General features: G+C 26.7%; 1 protein-coding gene across 26 annotated transcripts in view; it reads right to left on the bottom strand.

Annotated features, from left to right (window-relative positions):
- The window catches only part of LOC130672066 (WD repeat-containing protein 48 homolog), a 98827-nt gene that overhangs the window by 26753 nt on the left and 55487 nt on the right, over positions 1–16587 (bottom strand). For 11 of the 26 annotated variants that reach the window (XM_057476292.1, XM_057476293.1, XM_057476295.1 and 8 more), the window contains exons 3-4: positions 13285–13311; positions 10298–10396 (exon numbers count right to left, since the gene is read on the bottom strand). The exons of 7 other annotated variants lie outside the window; for them this stretch is intronic. In XM_057476292.1, the coding sequence (XP_057332275.1) occupies positions 10298–10396; positions 13285–13311 (126 nt within the window). The remainder of the gene's footprint in view (positions 1–10297; positions 10397–13284; positions 13312–16587) is intronic. 8 more of the 26 variants (XM_057476304.1, XM_057476305.1, XM_057476307.1 and 5 more) reach the window with 1 other exon arrangement.

The following is a 16587-nucleotide window of genomic DNA, read 5'->3' as shown; positions in this document are numbered from 1 at the left end:
TTTTTTTCGATAATTATCATTGATTTTTGATTGCTCCGGAACCGTGCAAAATAAAAAAATTTAAAGACCCAGATCAGAAAACTAGACACTTGAAGCTACAGTTTGACTTTTTGTTTTTATTGTACGACCATTTTCCTTCGAGTTACAAACTGTTGAAAGTTACTAAAAAATTTGAAATTTTTTGAATATCCCTTAATTTTTGTAACCAGTGTATTTTGAATTTATTTAAATCATAAAATTTCTTATTAAATATTTTAACTTATACATTTTTAACATCGAATAATCAAAAGTAGGCAATATTAATTTATTTTATTGCCATTTTTTATGGTTTCTCTTATGATTTAATTATCAAATTTAATTATTAAAAATGAAAATATAATAAAAACTTTGAATATCTAAATGATACAAATAAAATTTCTAAATCAGGGAAAAATGTGAAAAACTTTACTGGAAAACCGGGAAATATCAGGGAATTTTTTAATCATTTCTTTGTGGCCACCCTGTAAAATTTTTGGGTCCTTTTTTTTGAAGAAATTTATATGCTTGCAGTAAAACTATCGAACCCAATGAGCATAAAATATTCACTATGTCCTCTTTCAATCTCAAATAAATAATATATAATATAGAGTATAAATATTTCGATAAATTGAATCGAATATTTTTGCATTGACTCGCTAATAAATTTCGACATGCAGATCAATTAACTTTAATGCCCGCAATAATATCAATATATGAAATAGTAATTTAAAAATAAATGCTGCTAATAATAGACTTTATAACCAACGAACCAACGAACAAATAAATTAAATTTATTCTCATCAATAAACGCAGTGTACTATCAATACCATAGCAATATAAATAAATATTAAGACGCGACATGAATTAACCGACGGTATAAAAGTCCATCTAGATCTTAAATAAAGTAAACGGACATTGCACCTGTGAATCAATATCTAAAAAAAGTACTAATAAAAATGAAATAAATAAGGCACTAACCAACATCTCACCATGTAATCATATCACACAACATATATTTACTGGTACACAGACATATATAAGCCAACTCGTGATTAATCGAACATGATACGATGCCCGCAAGATAATTCAGACATATTCTGTTTTATTTATAATTCGAAAGCTCAGGACATCGCCTCTTTAATATCATATAGTTCAATTTACTCAGCCAAGTTCGTTGCCACCGAGCACAACCGTGAATTAGCTTTAAATTAAAGGCTTACAACAACAACAACAAATTATTGTTATTATTTTTAATAAAATTCAAATCAAGGTTTAAATTGATATGACTAATGAATAACTGCGTGTAAAAAAAAAAATTGTTGAAAAAAGGTTAAAAAAGTATTGACTCCCAAGCTTCAAAACGTGACATGACGAACTTTTTTTGAACGATTTTTAAACTTCCCGCGTCAGAAGACAAATTCTAATTTAGTCCTCAAAAGCCTCAACGAATGAAAAATTATACTTTGAACTTTGAAAAATTTTAGATAGAAAAGGGAGGGGAGAGGTTACGTCGAATGAGACTTTTGAGGTTCAAATGTGGATAAAATTATTCCTGTATGTTTTGAGTATTTTGAGGCTCTAATCCAGATCATGTTATTCCAGTTTAGTCCTCAAAGTAGTAAAATTGGTCGTAACTACTACTTTCAGGACTAAACTAGAGAATTTTCTATACCGTTGTCAATCTTAAAATTCTAAATTGATCTTCAAAAACCTCATTGAGAACTTTGAAACTTAAATCCGAATTTGTTTTTTGACTCGGGTTCTGAAAATACACAGAAAAAAAAGACAACCCGAGTCAAAAAACAAATTCGGATTTGTCTCAAAGTTCTCAATGAGGTTTTTGAGGATCAATTTAGAATTTGACAACAGAATAGAAAGTTATCCTAGTTTAGTCCTCAAAGTAGGAGTTACGACCAATTTTACCACTTTGAGGACTAAACTGGAGTAACATAATCTGGATTAGAGCCCCAAAATACTCAAAACATACAGGAATAATTTTATCCACATGTGAACCTCAAAAGTCTCATTCGACGCATTCTCTTCCCTCCCTTTTCTATCTAAAATTTTTCAAAGTCCGAAGTATACCTTTTCATTCGTTGAGGATTTTGAGGTCTTAGTTATAATTAAAAATCGATTAATTATTCGCATTTAGACCTCATAGTTCTCATTGAGGATTTTGAGTACTAGAGTAGAGCTACTTTCTGGGCGGCAAATAAAACATCAAAGGAATTGAGGCTTTTGACGGCTAAACTGGAATTTGTTTTTTGACACGGGAAGTTTAAAAATCGTTTAAAAAAAGTTCGTCATTGTTTTACGTTTTGAACAATTTTTTTTACACGAGTGATTCTACTAAAATATTAAGTCAGTTATTTTTTATAGAAAATTTCATTCTCTATGAATTGGTTTTCATACATTTTTATCATATCTCTGATAAATAACTCGTAATTACGATTCAAATTTAATTCCATTAATTTTCTGAGGTCTTTAAAATCAAATTCTGACTAAACTATCAAAAATACGACAAATACACATTAGTACAATTTTGTAGTAAATTAAATTATCTACAAAAAAGTATACCATGACTTTGTTCGTAAACTCAATAATTTCGACACTATTTTAATTCAAAGTTAAAAGAAAATTCATGATCTTCGATTTTGCTAAAAATTTCATTGGAAATAATTTGAAAATACGAAGAAATGGATATATTTATAAAGTATATATGTAAGGTAATAAATATAAAGGATTTTAAGAATGGAAAGACGAAGCGGTGAGTTTGAGAACCTGCTTTGAGAGTCAGGAGAGTAAAAAGCAAGAGCAAGTACATATGAAGGAAAACTTGTATTTTTCCCTTTCATTTTATTGCGTCTTTTATCCTCATCCTTATCCTCTTTTTATGCTTCCTCTTAGTCTTGTCTTGTTATTATTATTTTTTTTTGTTAAACATTTATTTTTATTTTATCTTCTTTTCCTTATTTCTGCGGTGCTATTTATAAACCGCGTCGATGCACTGACCGCGATGCTTCTGGATTATCTCGACTAAAATAGATACACTATCAAAGATAAAATAATATCTTAATATGTTATTATCTGTACGAAGATGCTGAGGATGATGAAAGAATATATACATATATATTAGGGTGCTCCGTTTGAAACGAAGATTTTTTTTTTTTCGTTCCCCATCGAAAATCTTGTTCTACATGTAAAAATAAAAATTCAGTGAAATTTTGAGCTCTTAATAACAATTTTAAGAACTGGAACAACGTCGTTGAAGTTTTCCCATGCTAAAAGCATGTAAATTTTGATTCTTTTCATTTTATCGAATAAAACTCAGCCCCATATTCACGTATCTTATCGGTTCAAAGTTTTCTTGGAAGAGAATTGTATGCTCTTTGAAAAAGCCTGTATGTGCTTAGCAGTACCTTCAACTACAGCCCTCGTGGAAGCCTTGAAAGTCTAATTTCCTACGAAATTAGTGGTTTTTTGTTGTTAACTTGTAAACGGTTGACTTTTGGGAAAAAAAGTACATGACATTTTTTGTAGGAAATTTAGTCTTCTACAAAAAAGTTCTTCAAAGTCAAATCTCTGAAATCAATATTTGAAAAGATATGTGAACTTTAACTAAGTAAAATTCGAAATTTTAGCTAAATGTCAAGATTAACGGTTTTATAATTCAAAACCATTACATAAACCATGTTTCTTTTAACATAATCCATCTGTTAGGTCCCGAGGACATCGAAAATTCGAACGAGATTCTTCAAACCTGTGTTTTAATCATTCAATATTTCAAAAGAATTACAAATGAGGTTAGTACTTAAGAACAATTTCGATGAATAATTACGGGCATTTTATATTTTATATAAATATATATTAATTGATACTTACCATAAGTTAATAACTGAATATATTGTATAGTATTGAACATTGACATTTAGCTAAAATTTCGAATTTTACTTAGTTAAAGTTCATATATCTTTTTAAATATTGATTTTAGAGATTTGACTTATGAGAACTTTTTTGTAGAAGACTGAATTTCCTACAAAAAATGTCATGTACTTTTTTTCCCAAAAGTCAACCGTTTACAAGTTAACAACAAAAAACCACTAATTTCGTAGGAAATTAGACTTTCAAGGCTTCCATGAGGGCTGTAGTTGAAGGTACTGCTAAGCACATACAGGCTTTTTCAGAGAGCATACAATTCTCTTCCAAGAAAACTTTGAACCGATAAGATACGTGAATATGGGGCTGAGTTTTATTCGATAAAAAGAAAAGAATCAAAATTTACATGCTTTTAGCATGGGAAAACTTCAACGACGTTGTTCCAGTTCTTAAAATTGTTATTAAGAGCTCAAAATTTTACTGAATTTTTATTTTTACATGTAGAACAAGATTTTCGATGGGGAACGAAAAAAAAAAAATCTTCGTTTCAAACGGAGCACCCTAATATATATGTATATACATATTAAATCTTCACAATATTTTTTATATTCGTTTTCCACGCAAACTAAACAATTAACCTCGAATACTTTAAATTAACCCTAATTAAATACAATAATATCCACTTATATATTTAATTTAACAAAAAAAATTTTAAAAACACAATTTTATTTATTGTAATGTTTAATAAAATTTTCTATTAACAAAAAACAATTAATTTGAGAAATTAATGAATTTCATCAATTGTGCGTTTAATTAATTAAGTTGATAATTACAATAATTTTCTTTTTATCTCAGGTAAAATAATTAAATTTAATTGCAATTTAAATTAGAAAAAAAATTCTTGTTTTTTAGAACCTTAATAATTTAAAAATTAAAAGAGAGAAATTGTAAGTTTCGATGCATCGCTAGGAAAAAATCTTAGGCAACTTATTGCAGTTGACTTATATGTTTTTTTGAACATATATATATTTTTTTTAATTGGTTTTTATATATATTTATGCCAAAAAAAAAATTAATTAATAAAAAGTAATCAGAAAAAACTACAATGAACTGTATGGATTTTGAAATTAAATTGGCGGCAGAACTATAGATTTTAGAGAAAAATCTTTCGGACAAAAGTTGTAGGAAATTTAATTTACTATAAAAAACATTTCAAACTTATTTACGCATCTTGAATAATTACAAAGTTATGAATAAAATAAATCAATGAGATAAATTAATGGAAAAATAATATATTCAAATATTTTTTTTACTTCACGTCGCAATTACTCCGAAGTAATTACATTTACGAAAAAATGTAATGAGACCTTTTTTGTACAGAATTTAATAAGCTACAAGATTGGTTCTATACATTTTTGTGATATCTGTAATAGTTTAGCCAGAAATTTCATTTTTTAACAATAACTTTTAGATGTTAATTTTAAAGTGTAAAAAAAATTAAAGCAGTAAATGGCGACGCGATAAGGTACCGCTAGTTAATTACAAAAAAAAACGTTTTCTAATTAATCCGACCTTGTCTCATTATATTTGAAGCATGACGCATTTCATGCATACATTTTTTCCACGTGCTGCACGTCACAATACAATTGTTATCATTTAAAAAAGGAACTATATAATATTTATCTGTTAAAAAAAAAAAAAAATAAAAAAAAGATCGAAATAAAAACACTAAAAAATTACAGGTCAAAGTATCTGAGTATTTAAAAAGTAAAATAAAATTAATAATGAAAACAAATATCTAATCAGAGTATCAACAAATCGTTCAATGATCCTGTTAATAAATAAAATTAAAATCTTTGATTTAAATTCCGATCTCTTGACAACACTGATGGCTAAAGGCTAACCGGTTCAATGGCTTTACTTATTTTGTGGCGCAATAACGTACAAACTGTACTTACCAGTTTGCATTTTCTTTTCATATTTAACATCAAGGCGACTATTTATTTATAAATATTCACTATTTATATATTTATTCATTTAATAACCTTACATGGAATTATTTTATGCACCCGCGATTTCATGTCCTCAATATTTGCCGTTTTTTTCCGATGACTTTTTATTCAAAATTGGCTTGACAAAAATTTAAAAAAAGCGCGGGAAAGTGAGTTATAAAATTCAGGTTCAAAAGAAAAAGTTGATTATGATCTTTGTTTTAATTATCACTGAGTTAACGTCTCTATTTTTATTGAATTTTTTTTTTAATAATAATAATTATATTTTTTTATAAATATGTCAAGTCATTCTACTTGAATGAAAGGTAAAGGACATTAGCTGTATGAACTTGATGGTAAATGTTGCATGTCAACAGGAAATCAATTTATTTATTTTTAAAATTAAATATTTTTTCTATATAAGAGACTTTTATGATTATTAGTATTATTATTATTATTATTTGTTTGAGTGCTCGGGGATTTCCCCGGGTAGTCCAAAGATTATTATCAAAATTTTTTATTTTTTAATAAAATTCCCACTATTCATTTTCTAAAATTAAAAATAATAAAAACTACATTCCTTATTCTGTTCTCAGTATTAAAAAAAAAAAATTTTGTAGTCATTTTTATCAGTTTTTTACGATAAAACTTAACGGAAGTTCAGAAAACCTATTAAATATAATTTTTATTTTGTTAATATTTTTTTTTAATTACAGTTGTTATTCAATCACATATATACGCAAAGGGGGGGGGGGGCAAAACAGGGTACCCCCAAAATTTAATAAAAACAAAATTTATTTTTTGTTACACTTTTTCAAAAATCGAGTGTCAGTCGAAAAATGATATTGGCTTTTTTTTTATGATAAAAACCAATAAAAAATTTTTTTTCTTCCGTTGCATCCAATGAATGTGTAAAATGTAATTTTTCTTTATTGTAAAGTACTTGCAAAAAAATTTTATTTAATCAAATTTATTTAATATCCAGAAAAAAAAAAGATTTAGCATATTTGAGTCCTTGAAAACTTAATATTTTCTTAAGTACCTCGTTTTGTCCCCCCCCCCCTCCCCTATATAAGGGGTACCCCCGAAAAAAGGTGAACAAAACATTTCTGGATATTAAGTAAATTTGATGAAATTAAATTTTTTTCAAAGTAATTTACATAAAGAAAAATGATGATACTGAAGTTAGCCGATGTCTAATAATTTTTGAAATTTATTTGAAACGATAAATAATAAAAAAAAAAAATATTCGAAAAAATTGCACTTATAGTTTTTTAAATTTTGTACATGTGCATATTTTATTTTTTTTTTTTTTTTGTAATTTTTTTTTGAAAAAAAAATCCGAAAATTTTTAATTATCGGCTAACTTCAGGATCATAGAAAAATTACATTCCACATAATTATTGGATGCATAGAAAGAAAAATTTTTCCGTCATTTTTTGACCGACATTTGATTTTTGAAAAAGTTTAACAAAATAAAATTCAAAATAATGCTCAATTACACTTACAACAGTTATTTTGGAATGTATAAAAAAAAAACTTGTTTTTATAAAATTTTGGGGGTACCCCCGTTCCCTATAAAAATAAAATTTTGAAAATACGTAAAAAATTTTTCTTTGTTATAAAAAAGCTGGCAAAGAAAAAAATAGCATTAAAATTATAACAGAAACATAATTACTAATAAAGTTATTTTTTGTACCAGCAGATAATGAGTGTCATTGAACAAGGATACAATTACCTGCTACAGATGTATTATTTTAAAAATTATCATTAACACTGAACTTGACAAACTAATTAAAACAATTAAATCGCTCGTGGTAAATAAATGACGTAAATTTTTTTATAGTGAATGTAAACATATTTTTCATTATAAGACGTCATAGAAATTTATACAAACAATTATTCACTTTTATTAATTTTATCATCCATCTTAAATACTTCAATTTTTTTTTTATTCAAAATAAAATTTCATCCGATGACGTAAAAGTTACGACATTAAATATTGAACTTTTTTTTTTTTTTTTTTTTTTTTGTTTATGAACTTTATAAAAAATTGAATGGAGTTGAGTAGAACAAATCGAGTATGAAATTCAATTTGATAACGATTATATCATTTAGTCGATTGACCTTTTGATGGTGTTAGAAGTTTATATATGTATATATATATAAATATATATATAAAAGTATTGGAATATTCACTGGAGCGTAGTTGATTCGCGAATGTCTCATCGGGTGATAAAAATTTCTGTCGCGTAAATAATTACGTCACAGCTGAGATTAATGACGTAACTGTGTGTTCTACTTACATTTTTTTTTTTACGCCAGCAAAATATTTTTAACTCGCGATTTTGATTAAAAAATTTTTTCTACTGACTTTCAAGTACATTTTTATTTTTATAATTTACCGATTAACGACATGTTTATATTTAAATATATAAAAGTATGTTAAATATTTTTAAAATTTTATTTAAATAATTTTCGAATTTATAAATTTTTTTTTTTTAATTTTATAAATTTCTTTACAATTTTATCGAAGATTACAAGTCAAGTTTTCGAGATATGATAAAATTGATTAGAATTTTCTTAAAAAAATTAAAATTTCAATTTTCTACACTGAAGGAAAAAATTTTTTAGAAAAATTTTCAAAATCATAACCAAGAAATTTGAAAATTCAAATGCTGGATAAAAAAATAATAACGAGTTTAAATATATATTTTTATAGGAGTAAAAGAACCTAGACAAAGACCTTGTTTAATTCATATCTAAATGCGGAAACGTACACGTGTCTTGACAGACAGAGATAAATGAGCTCGTAGTCTAAAGTCTTCAATGACCTCTTAAATTTCAAACTAATGTTAAACTTGAATATGTTCACTGATTTAATACAACATACATGACGTATAGTACAGTATATATGTATATATTTTCATACTACAGCGAACCTTGTCCATCAGCGTCCAAGATCATATTTCACATCGTCATGTCTGGATAATGTAACTTATCTATTAAATTTACTTCAAACTGTTCTCATCAAAATTAATTAATACCTCTTATTAATCTTAATACCATATCCGCAAATAGATAGTGAAGACCGGCGCACTGAGGATTTTAATTGTTGTAGAGAAGAAATGGGGGCGAAAGGGGTCGAAAAAAAATTAATATTTAATTAGTGTGACTTTTTCCCTAGAGAATCTATTTGACAAAATTTTTGAGCCTAATTTCGAATTACGAAATTTTCAAAAGATTTTTGGTGCATGGAAAAAACAGAATATTGAACATTAATAAATAATAGTAAAAAGTGGAATCTGTTATCAATAATTAGTACTATTATGTACTTAATGCAAAGTAGTTTACTAATTTTTGTAGATTCCTAAAAACTACTATAAATTATTTCAAAAAGTAACTAAATATTATTACTTTTAGGGATATAAATACGTGACTTATTAGTGAAAGTTAATTAATTTATGGCATACATCTATTAAAAAGTAATGATTGGTCAAATTAACAATTGCTATCTTAGATACTGATTTTTCCAGCCGAAAAATTGCAAAAGTTACTAACTTTTATTTTATAAATTCGATATCACTGATCAATTATTAGCTTAAAATATCATTTATTTATCATTATAAATTAATTTACAATATACATAAATCGAATAAGTGGTAAATAATAAAATGAAAAATTAGTATACTAGATACTGATTTTTTGCTCATAAAAATACCGAAAACTTTTAACTCTTATTTTATAAATTCTATCCCATTGACTAATAATTAATATAAAATGTTATTTATTCGTTATTATAAATTAATTTATTATATACATAAATCGAATAAGTGGTAAATTTCTAAAATTTTTCTATGTTTATTTGAATAGTAATAAATAACTGTAGATGGCAATTTATCGATTCTTTTTCATATTAATTTTAATATACAAAATTACAAATTTTGCTCTTCTATGTGTATCAAATTTTAATATAAATAATAGCCATTTTGTAATATATAATGATCCTGGTTTGATATTAGTATACAAATATACTAATTTTAAGTCAAAAATAAACTACAAACTATTAAAATTTTGAGCATCATTTTTTCCGTGTTGCCTAAATTGGCAAATTTCCATATCGCGTTTTTGTACAGTTTAAATAATAAATTTGGCGCCCATTTTACCCTCTTTTTCAATAATATTTCAAAACGAGTATCGGCACGGAAAGAAATTTTCTTTAAAAATTACCTTTAAATTCACTGTAATCGTGGGACATAATGCGGCGCTTTCATTTATTACCATTTTTGAAATAAAAATTACGAAAAAATTTATTTATTTTGTGGTAGACTTCATAAAATTTACTGAAAACCGAATAAAATTTCCAGTAGACTACGGTAAAATTTGTTGAAAAAAAAAATTGTCTCACTTACCGAAAAATGATTCGTTCGTGCCATTCGTCCCACGATCACCGTGAATATAACGGTAATTTTTAAAGAAAATTTCTTTCAGTGTGGGGTAAAATGGGAATCCTAAAAAATTTACAGAAAAATAGTAAAAATTTTGATTAAATATTCCAGTGGGTCCATTTTGCCCCAAATGTTTAAACATTGTCGTAGTCATATAAAATAATTTAATTATTCATAGGGTAGAAGTAGCATTTGTGGCCACTGCTCTATTTTTGGACATAAAATTTTTTATTTTAATTAATAAAAAAAAAATTAAACTGTAATAGCGTAATAAAAATGTCTAAGAACACATTTAAAAAATTAACTACGTCATTGCGTATTTTAAAAATTATTTTATTTAAATTTTCAAGTGTCCAAAATGGCCAAAAACGGTTCCTTTACCCTATTAATATAAGTATTAATATTAATGACTTATACAATATTTATAATTGGGTCGACCTCGATATAAAAAGTATGTCGCATTTAGATTTGATCTAAAGTATAATCATAGAAGGAAGATATGCCAATAGAGACAAGCTAATAGACAAAGAGAAATTTTAAATTTAGGTTAACTAAACTCTTGTTCATTTTTCATTCCTTATGATTATGTTGTTGCATCATCATCATCATCATCATTAACGCCATCATTGTCGTCATCAAAAAGTTAAGTAATCGATATTCACAGTTGTATATTTATTTCAATGTAATTTCAAATAATAATAATAATAATATAGAGGAGGGGGGGGGGGCAAAACGGGGTACTTAAGAAAATATCTTTTTGTTTTTAATGATATTCGAAATAAAAAAAAATTTCAGTTGCCATTAAAACAAAAAAAAATTTTCACTTTGGCGGGCAAAATGGGGTACCCTCTAAAAAGGTGAAAAAAAAATTTCTGGATATTAAATTAAATTTTTTTGTAAGTAATTTACATAAAGAAAAATTACATTTTACACAATTATTGGATGCAAAGGAAGAAAAAAAATTTTTTATTGGTTTTTATCATAAATAAAAATCCATTAACATTTTTCGACTGACACTCGATTTTTGAAAAAGTTTAGCAAAAAATATTAAAAATAATGCTCAATTATATTTACAAAAGTGATTTTGAAATTTTTAAAAAACATTTAGAAAATAAAATTTTTTTTATAAAATTTTGGGGGTACCCTGTTTTGCCTACCCCGTTTTGCACCCCCCTTCTTCCCCTATACTGTAATAAAATTATGTTCCTGAAGATCGAAACGTTTTCCGCGCAACGGAAAAAAAATTGTAAAGTAAAAAATCTACGGGTTGCATGACTAAATTTTTGAAATGTTTCGCAAATAGATACAGACATGTCATCTGAAAATCTAAGACCTCCAACTTTCGGAGCTACCCCTTAAGTTGCCTTTGAGCAGTCGAATTACATAAATTTTTTCCATTTTCGTTGCGCGAAAAACGTTGCGATCTTCAGGTACATATAAAATTAGCGGAGTCAACGCGGAGTCAAATTGGAGACAATGCGAAGCAGATGACTGTATTTATTTGATCCTCCCAAAGTGAAATTTACTCAGGTGAATTTAATTTAATATTAAAAATCCAGTTCAGAGTTAAAATCACTTCTAAAAGGAGTTTATTTTAAAATTAAAACTCCGAATCAGAGTGAATGCGGATTTAAATAAAATCCAGATCACTCCGAAATCACTCCGTTGAAAAAACAAACTCCCTATTTACTCCATAGGCAAAGTGATATTTTTTAAGCTCCGGAACTTTAAGTACACTGTAAAAAATCGGGAGTGAATTCGGAGTGATTACGGATTTCATTCAAATCCACATTCACTCCGATTCGAAGTTTTAATATTAAATGAACTCCCCTTCGGAGTTAATTTCGCTCTAAGGGGTCAAGTAAATACACAGTCATCTACTCCGGATTTACTCCATGTTCACTCCGCAAATTTTTTTACACTGTAACGGAATGAATTCGGATTCAAATAAAATCCGTAATCACTCCGAATGAAATAAAAATTAAGTTATTAAATATAAAATGTAAATTATTATATAAGTTACTGAGATGTTTAACTCAAGGCTGACATAAATTTATACGAAACAAACATTTCTTCCCTGCGTCTCTTTAGATGCGGGATATAAAATAGAAACTGCGTTGCCACATTATTTATAGTTATTGTTATTGTAGTAAACGTAGTTTTAAAAGCTGGTTTAAGTGCATTGCTGTAAGAAATTGATGCAATGTATATTGATGATGATGATGTTCATGATCGAGTCTACCAAGTGTATGATAGATGTATAATTAAAATACTTTTAATAAATTAATGTCTGCTATCGGTATCGGGATAGTAAAAACTTCTGGGTTATCAATTAACGCACGTGTCAATGCCAATTGTATATTGTAATAATTATTTTTAATTTGCATTGATTAATAAATTTTTTTTTTCTATTGAGGTTCATAAGATAATAGTTATCAGGATTTTTTATTGAATTTTAATTACGGATCAACTGCTTGATAAAACAAAATTTTAAGGGAATTTGACTTTAATAAAAAATATTTCTTAATTAATTCAAATTCTGGCGAAACCATTGAAGATATGATAAAAGTGATAAGAATAAATTTTGTAGATAATTAAATTCTCTACAAAAAAGATGTCTATAAATTTTTGTCTAAGCCCAATAGTTTAGAAGTTAGAAATTTTTAAAAGTAAATATAAATTTTTTGGATAAAAAAATGAATTAATTAATTGTAAATTATTTTGAATTTAAATTCCGGCTAAAGTATTAAAGATACAGCAAAAATGACAATGAACAAGTTTGTAGAAAATTAAATTTCCTACAAAAAAGGTCTTCATGAATTTTTTCTTAAGTCCAATAGTTTACGCGGCAAAATTGAAAAAAAGTAAATTTGAAATTCTGATTAAAAAATGACAAATTTATTTTGAACGAAATTATGAAAATGGGTAATAAATTAAAAAATAAAACTCACCAAGATGTGAAGAAGATTGTGGCGAATCTGTAACAGTGCAACAAAAAAAAAATCCTACTGTTAGTTAACGAAAAATATAATAAATTTAATAACTAAGAAATAAAATATAAAACATCGACAGTAAAACATATTTTCCGAGTTAAAAAAAAATGAAACCCTGGTCATATAATAGCCTTAAGTTATAAAGCACAAGTTCAAGGAAACTGTATAATCGATCGTGTGTGTTATTGTGTCTATATCGAGACACCACACACTTTTAGTCACTTTATTTATAGTGACACAATTAAATTATTTATTCGTCAAGAGTTAACTGTTACTATTTATACCGATCAATATTCGTATATATATATATTTATATCTACATACATTTACGTGAATATACATAGTGATACAATCGACTACAGTAGTCGGGGTAACAAAAAAAAACTGCGTAAAAAATTTCCTACACGGAGAAAAATACAGGTCAAAATTAAATAATATTTACAACCATAATTAAAAATTTGCTATGTCAAATAAAAAATCACAATCCATAAAAAAGGTGTGCTGTCAACTGATCCCAACAATTTTATACCACGATAAATGATCCCTACAAATTGATCCCACCAACATCTGATCCCATCGAGACTAAGTTGAAAATGATGAAGATGAAGGTTTTGAAAATGATGATAATGAAAGTTACGAAAATCTTGATGAAACTGATGAATTAGAAGATCAGTTTTCAGTTGGACCAGTTGTCAGTTGGATCTAGTCTGTGGGATCAGTTGTCTGCGGGATCAATTGTCGTGTGATCACTTGTCGGGGATCAGTTGTCTGGGATCAGTTGTCATGGAACCATAAAAAAATTACGATCATTAGTAGAAAATTTATTTTTTATCTCAATTATTACTATTTGGATTGTAATTTTCACTTATCATAATAATTACAATCCCAAGTAGAGATAATTACTTAAAAAATTCAAAAATTGCTTACAACTTTAATAATTTTTATTTTAAGTTGTAATTTTTATTTTATTTAAAACCAAAACGCTTTTGTCACACTAAATAAAAAGTACAATTATATCAACAAAAATATTATTTTAAATTCTATAATAATTATCATTAGATATTAAAAAATTTTATCTAAAATTAAAAATTACAATATACATAAAAAATTACTATCATTTGTAGAAAATTAAAGTTAACTGTAAAAATTACATTAAAGCTTCGTTAAATTTTCCCTTGGAAAAAATAAATATTTACTTGTTCATATAAAAATAGTTGAATCTTACAAAAAGTAGAAATTGTTATTAGAATTATTAAAAGTTAGTGCATTAGTCGGAATTTTTGTTTCGTAGTTGATAAATATTTCATCTCCAATGTAATTCTACGTAGGTACTGTACATTTTAGAATGTCGGTAAGACAAATTGCTGCTCCGGGAGATAAAATTACTATTTGAGATTGTAAAAATTACTATCTGGATTGTAAAAATTACTCGCCAGTACATCTTTCACAAAGCGCGTTAACTAATATTTACTAAGTACAATAGTCAAAATTATCGGTACATTATAATTTTTATTTCGTCGCTAGTAAATTTTATTTTGTACGCAGTAATTTTTATAATCAACAGAAATTATTATTCTCAATAATGTTGTAATTTTTACTTTGAATTTAGTAAAAGTATTTATTTTTTTTTAACGTTTCGAGATCACTTCTCGGATTAAAATTTTTTTTTTTCGTAAAAATTATTTATTTTTTTACTCCGTGTATAAATAAACAATTAAATAATAATAGTTAAGTAAAAAAAAAAATTTGGTTGTGCGTCACAAGGGCTTGCACGTCTACTTGCAAATGCTAAATTACTATTTTTGAATCCGACCTACATCGAGTTTATATTTGAATACAAGTTGATCCACTACATAAACCATTAACTATTCAAAATATTTATTTAGTTTATGGTTATTAATAGACCATAAATATTACTTAGTAGTCGAGGGTAGATGGAAAATATATAAATATATATATATATATATATATATATATATATATATATATATATATATATATATTTATGTATTTTATTTATAAACAATTATCAGTGGTGTTAAATTTATGTGGTTTGAATAAGACCTCTCAAAGTCATCTGAAAATATTGTGACGCAAGTTACTTTATGATCAATAATACCCAATTGACTTGTTTATCTGGTTAATATTGTATTTCAATATTCAATAGATCAACCAGAATTGTAATACTCTTATTTATTTGTTTTTTAATTGCGATAATTGTATCAGGAGATGTACGATATTTTTATATTACCACACACGAAGACATGGGGAAATGTTTACCAGTTTTCATCGGGTGATAACGGACACCCCGTCAACTAGGTTTTATAAGATGGAAAAAAATTTTATCGTGACCTTTTGCTGCTATCAGTTGTAATGGAATTATTTCATGTCTTTCATTAATTTATACGGATTGATGTGGAATTTTTTATTTATTTTTACTCTACAATTTGTCAATTCATTTTTTTTTATTTGCACAGTCGGTTTGTGACCACCGTCATAGGCCTGGTCTAGAGGCAGTCGGGAAAATTTTTTTAGAATTTCAGTCGCCCAAATAGTTTTGTTCTCGACTGCCCGTTATAAGACTGTTGTATTGTATTTTGGTATTTATATTTAAGTGATGTATTTACTTTAAAAAATACTAGTGTCATATGCCCCTATCTGACCAACGTCAATTAATTGAAAAATAAATTTTTTTCGAGAGGTTCAATATTTTTATCTATTAAAGGGCATGATGATGAACAAAAAATGTTAATATTGTGTTGCGTTATTCCCAACAGAAAAAAAGTTAGGGGCTAGTCTTCACAGACAGTCATCCTCATTTATCTTCACCCATCTTCATCTATCCTCATATGGGTCAGAATTCGGAAAATAAATTTTTCTAAGGACTTTTTTGGGTTTATCTCACTAAAGGACATCATAATGAACAAAAAACGTTTATATTGTCTTAAGTTATTCCCAACAGAAGCAAAGTTACGGGCCACTCTTCATATATAGTCATCCTCATTTATCCTCATATGGGTCTGGATTCGAAAAATAAATTTTCTTCAGGACTTTTTTGGGCTTTTCTTACTAGAGGACATCATAATGAACAAAAACGTTTCTATTGTTTTGAGTTATTCCCAACAGAAAAAAAGTTACGGGCCACTTTTCATAGAAAGTCATCCTCATATGGGTTAGGATTTGAAAAACGAATTTCCCTGAGGACTTTTTAGGGTTTCTGTTACTAAAGGACATCATAATGAACAAAAAATGTTCATATTG

This window comes from Microplitis mediator, chromosome 7 (assembly GCF_029852145.1).
Source record: "Microplitis mediator isolate UGA2020A chromosome 7, iyMicMedi2.1, whole genome shotgun sequence".
Lineage (NCBI taxonomy): Eukaryota > Metazoa > Arthropoda > Insecta > Hymenoptera > Braconidae > Microplitis > Microplitis mediator.
The sequence above is the reverse complement of the archived record's forward strand: the minus strand, read 5'-3'. Positions and strand labels throughout refer to the sequence as shown.